The 5,000-nt window shown below is 42.5% G+C and overlaps 1 protein-coding gene across 1 annotated transcript in view; it reads left to right on the top strand.

The window, feature by feature from the left end:
- utrn (utrophin) overlaps positions 1–5,000 on the top strand; it is a 346,120-nt gene that overhangs the window by 125,706 nt on the left and 215,414 nt on the right. The window contains 5 exon segments of the mRNA XM_056448819.1: positions 174–275; positions 1,124–1,241; positions 2,317–2,522; positions 4,163–4,280; positions 4,698–4,903. Of these exon segments, the coding sequence (XP_056304794.1) occupies positions 174–275; positions 1,124–1,241; positions 2,317–2,522; positions 4,163–4,280; positions 4,698–4,903 (750 nt within the window).

Below are 5,000 nucleotides of genomic sequence, written 5' to 3'. Positions count from 1 at the left end.
ACATCTTGAATTGATGATACAGTATAGATGTAGTGCCAGCTTCACACATTCAGGCCAGCGACTCACTACTGAAAAACTACAAATTAATATCACATTTTAGATGTCTAGTGTTGAGGTCTGATTGTGTGTGTGTGTGTGTGTGTGTGTGTGTGTGTGTGTGTGTGTGTGTGTAGGTTCTGGAGATGTCCATGCTGGAGCAGAAGCGAGAGCTGGAGGATCTCCTATCCTACTCTATTGAGCTCCAGAGGAAACAGCTGCTTTTACCACAGGAGAAGGTTTGTGCCAGAATAATAATTAATAATAATAATAATACTTACTACTTTGCACTATTTTGAAATCAAATCATATCAGATCACACTTTTTGTGCATGTCTAAATGGTTTAGTTACTCTCTAAAACATTAATAATTGTTAGGAGTGCTCTAATCAAGCCAGTTTCCTAAGATTTTCACTAGCCCTGAGAATATTTCCCATTTATATATAGAATATATTTTTTTAATGTGTTATTTTTATTATCTGTTGATTAGCCAACAATATATTGTTAAATATCATGTAGTATTGTAATACATTTCACAATTTATTCATTCATTCATTCAGCTTAGTCCCTTTATTAATCAGGGGTCACCACAGCGGAATGAACCGCCAAATATTCCAGCACGTTTTACACAGCAGATGCCCTTCCAGTACTGGAAAAAACCCATACAAACTCTCAAATTCACACACACACACACACATTCCCCTAAAGTGCATGTCTTTGGACTGTGAGGGAAACCAGAGGAAACCCACACTAACGCAGGGAGAACATGAAAACTCCACACAGAAATGCCAACTGACCCAGCCGAGACTCGAACTAGCGATCTTCTTGCTGTGAGGCGACAGCACTACCTACTGCGCCCATTTCACAATTCTTGTTTTCCAAATTTTAGACATTTTTTTTGTTGTTAAATTGTTTCTCTTAAATTAAGTCTTAAATTTTCATGATTTCTCCTGTTGCGTGTGTGTTTTTAATTCAATTCACCTTTATTTCTTTATTGTGTGTGTGTGTGTGTGTGTGTGTGTGTGTGTGTGTGTGTGTGTGTGTGTGTGTGTGTGTGTGTGTGTGTGTGGGTGTGTGTGGGTGTATAGAGTAAAATCGAGCAGCTGGCGGCCGACTGGAAAGCTCTGGACGTGCGACTGAAGGAGTCTCAGCATCCTGCCGTGTCCCCGTGGGTTTCCCAGCAGGTTTCTCAGCAGACGTTCACAGGTGAGTTTAGGGCGCTCACGCTTCTTGAAGTTCACAAATTAAGGCCTGGAGAGGGCTTAAAAACAAACACAGCTCTTTTTGTGCTCAATTGTCAAAAACAGAATTAAATAAAAATTATTTAATTTCTCGAAAAAAGAAAACAGTGGGCGGGGCTTGTTTTTCTACTGCGAGCTGATTGGATGTAGTAAAGGAGGCGTTTCTTTCTGAGGGATGGTGAAAAGGGTTTGGGGAGAGTTAGTGCAACCTGACAGACTCCTCCCCCTCACCATTTCTGTTTGTTGTCATATCGCTGACAGCTGGAGGGGCGTGGTTAAGTGTGTCAGCCACGCCCACTACCTCAGACTGGCCTAATCTGAGAATTTAGCTGAAAACAAACAGGAAGTGGATTTTCAGATTTCAATTCAAGATTACAAGAGCACACTATAGTTTTGTTCTTAATGACATGCACTGATGAATCGTTCAGCATAAGACTAGCGATGTAAGCTAACAAGAGTTCATTGGTGCCCATTGGGTGCAAGAGTCTTTACTCTTGTGTTTACTTTATGATTAAGGTTGTTGCACGTCCGTCGGTTCTCGCCTCTAACACAAACAAAATGAAGAACTATGAGTGATGCTTTATAAACTAATTTCGAGATGATCACATGCTTATGAATGACCTCGACTGGTCTTGCATTAACAATCTCATGACCAACCAATCAGATCCAAACACATATAACTAGTCCGCTCTCCTTACCTTAGTCATCTTCGTCTCTGAAGAATCCTCGATCCACCCGACTCTTTCCACTCTTCCCTAGCTAAATATCAGAGGAGTGGAGTTCTCAAGATCTTCCTGAGCCCAGACTCCCCTCTTTCCTGACTAAACAGGAGGGAGCCCTGGGTTTGAGGATCCTCCGAGCTCAGAGCTCTCTCCTGGGACAGGAAACACGCATTCACCTTATCAAGCATCATTTAAGTGTGAGCTCTTGAAATGCATGGCTTAGTGCGAGGGCATGCGCTATGGGTTACGGTGATCACTGTATAATAATCAATAGTGATAATTGATAATTCAGCCTTTAAATGTGTGTGTGTTCCCCAGCGAGCGTCCCGTCTGCGGTGCACATGGTCAGTCTGCGGAGCGAGGAGCGGCGCCGCAGCCCGGAGCTGATGATGGGACCCAGTGAACTCCACCAGACGGCCACAGAGCTGGCGGACTGGCTGCTGCTCATACACCAGATGCTCAAGTCCAACATCGTCACACTCGGAGACAAAGACGAGATCCGCACCACCATCGGCCGCCTGCAGGTTTGTCTGCGCTGGTGTTGAAACCATCCTGGAATTTCTATATTCAGTATGATAACTTTAGAAATAAGCTCCTTTTACAACTCTCCAGGAGTTAAATAGTTGAGTTTTACCATCTTTTAATCAATTCAGCCCATCTCCAGGTCCGGAAGGAGCACTTTTAGCTTAGCTTAGCTTAGCATAGGTCATTGAATCGCCACCATCGGCCGCCAGCAGGTCAGACGGATTTTGCCTAAGCTAGTGTTGAAACCATAATGGAATTTCTATATTCCGTATGAAAAACTTCTTTTACAACCCTCCAAGAGTTAAACAGTTGAGTTTTACCATTTTGAGTCTGGCGGGAGCAATAGCTTAGCTTAGCATAAATTATTGAATCGCCACCAGTATAGTTCCTAGCCATATTAGCTTACAAAATAGCAGCTTTTAATTTAAATACACAATGTAACTGCATAAAAGTCCAGCTTTAAACAGAAAAGTTATCAAAACTGTTTAGAATTTTTGGAGTGAGATGCTAATGGTCTAATCCGATTCAATGATCTATGCTAAGCTAAGCTAAAAGTGCTCCCGCCAGACCCGGAGATCATCTGAATGGTTTCAAAAATGGTAAAACTCGCCTGTTTAACTCTTGGGGAGCTGTAAAATGAGCAGTTTTTTTACAAGCCCTTACGGTTTATCCATTGAATGAAACGCTCGGTTTTTACCTTATTCGGAAGGGTATAACTAAACTTAAGAAACATAACTTTAAAAAAAAAAAAACTCTAGATCTTCACAATAAATCATCGCTAGAGCTTTCAGATAACACCACGCAAATTTGGTGCTGATATGATCAAATCTGAGGGAGGAGTTTGTTAGTGTAAAACATGTAATTTCCTGTTGCCAGCAGGTGGCGCTATAACTGTAACTGGATATTGGCATGTAAACATGTTCAGTTCAGGAGTCTTATCAAACATGTGGATTTTGAGGCAGATCGGACAATGCATGCCTGAGTTATAACAACCTCCTGTTTCGTAGCGAAACACCAACGTTTGAGAGGCCGCCACGGACACGCCCATCTACTAAAACTGTAGATCTTCGCAATTTAACATCGCCAAGGCCTTTAGATGACAAAACCTAATTTTGGTGTTGATCTGATGAAATCCCTAGGAGGAGTTCGTTAAAGTACACCGCCTGGAAATGGCAAAACGACACTTTTTCGGCAGAGGAAGTTTTAAATATCGGACTTCCTGTTAGGTTTGAGATTTCGCTCCAAGAGACTTTTTTGTAGGTTTTGGCATGTTTGACGTGTGTGCCAATTTTCGTACGTGTGCATGAATAGTAGCTCGGAGGCCACTTCGTCAAATGTCCACAGGTGGCGCTGTTGAGTCATTTTACCATTTCCAAAACCCATAACAAACATAAATATTCGCCAATTCTGGGGCGTGTGCAAAGTTTCGTGAATTTTCGAGTGTTTAGACCCTCAAAAAGGCGTTCTAAAGAGGAATAAGAAACGCAGCAATTCCAATAGGGCCTACAACAAGATCTGCAGTCTAACGAACATCTGACATCACAATAGATGCGCACTGCAAATAACACTGACCGCAATGGAAATCGGGCTAACAGGGGTGACAATGGAAAGCAGACAGTGTTTTGTGTGGTGTTTGTAGGTGACTAAAGGTGATCTGGAGCAGAGACACCCTCAGCTGGAGGATATCATCACACTGGCCCAAAACATCAAGAACAAAACCTCCAACCTGGACGTGCGCACATCCATCTCGGAGAAGTGTGAGCATCTGAAACTCCTCTTCATCTTCATTTCTGTCTCTCTCAGTTTTATTTGTCAATATCTCAGTCTTAATCTTTCGTTCTTAATCCTAGTCTCTTTCTATATCTTCATTTCAGGCTTGATCCGAATCAGTTTTGATATCAGAATCAGTATCAGAATGTTTGTGCATGTTAGCAGAATGCTTAAAACGTTAGCATATGGTAAATTCTTGCTAACATACTAAGGCAAACGTGTTGAAATATCTCTCTTTAATAATTAATAAATAAAGACAGAATGGTGGTTCAAAGTTTAGTGCTAATAAATAACACCTCAGATGTTTTCTAGATGGCAGTTTTATACACATTAATGAAGGAGCGTGTGTGTGTGTGTGTGTGTGTGTGTGTGTGGTCTGTATCTGTTCTCCCTCTGTGTGCCAGTGGAGAAAGTCCGCAGCCAATGGGACAGCACACAGAACGGTGTGGAGGCGCGGCTTCTGCAACTGGACCACATGATTGGCCACAGCGACCAGTGGGAGGAGCAGAGGCGGAAAGTGAAGGCTCTAATTGGCCAGAATGAGCTGCGTTTGAATAACCTGCTGCAGCAGAGCCGGGAGCCGCTCACCAAACAGATCAGCGACAACAAGGTGAGAACATGACCTGTGTCACATCTAAATGTGTCCTCTGACGGTCCGCATGACCCGCACGCTGTGACCTTTTTTATTTATTTATTTTCTTATTGTG

The sequence above is a fragment of the Danio aesculapii genome, chromosome 23 (assembly GCF_903798145.1).
Source record: "Danio aesculapii chromosome 23, fDanAes4.1, whole genome shotgun sequence".
NCBI lineage: Eukaryota > Metazoa > Chordata > Actinopteri > Cypriniformes > Danionidae > Danio > Danio aesculapii.
The sequence above is the reverse complement of the archived record's forward strand: the minus strand, read 5'-3'. Positions and strand labels throughout refer to the sequence as shown.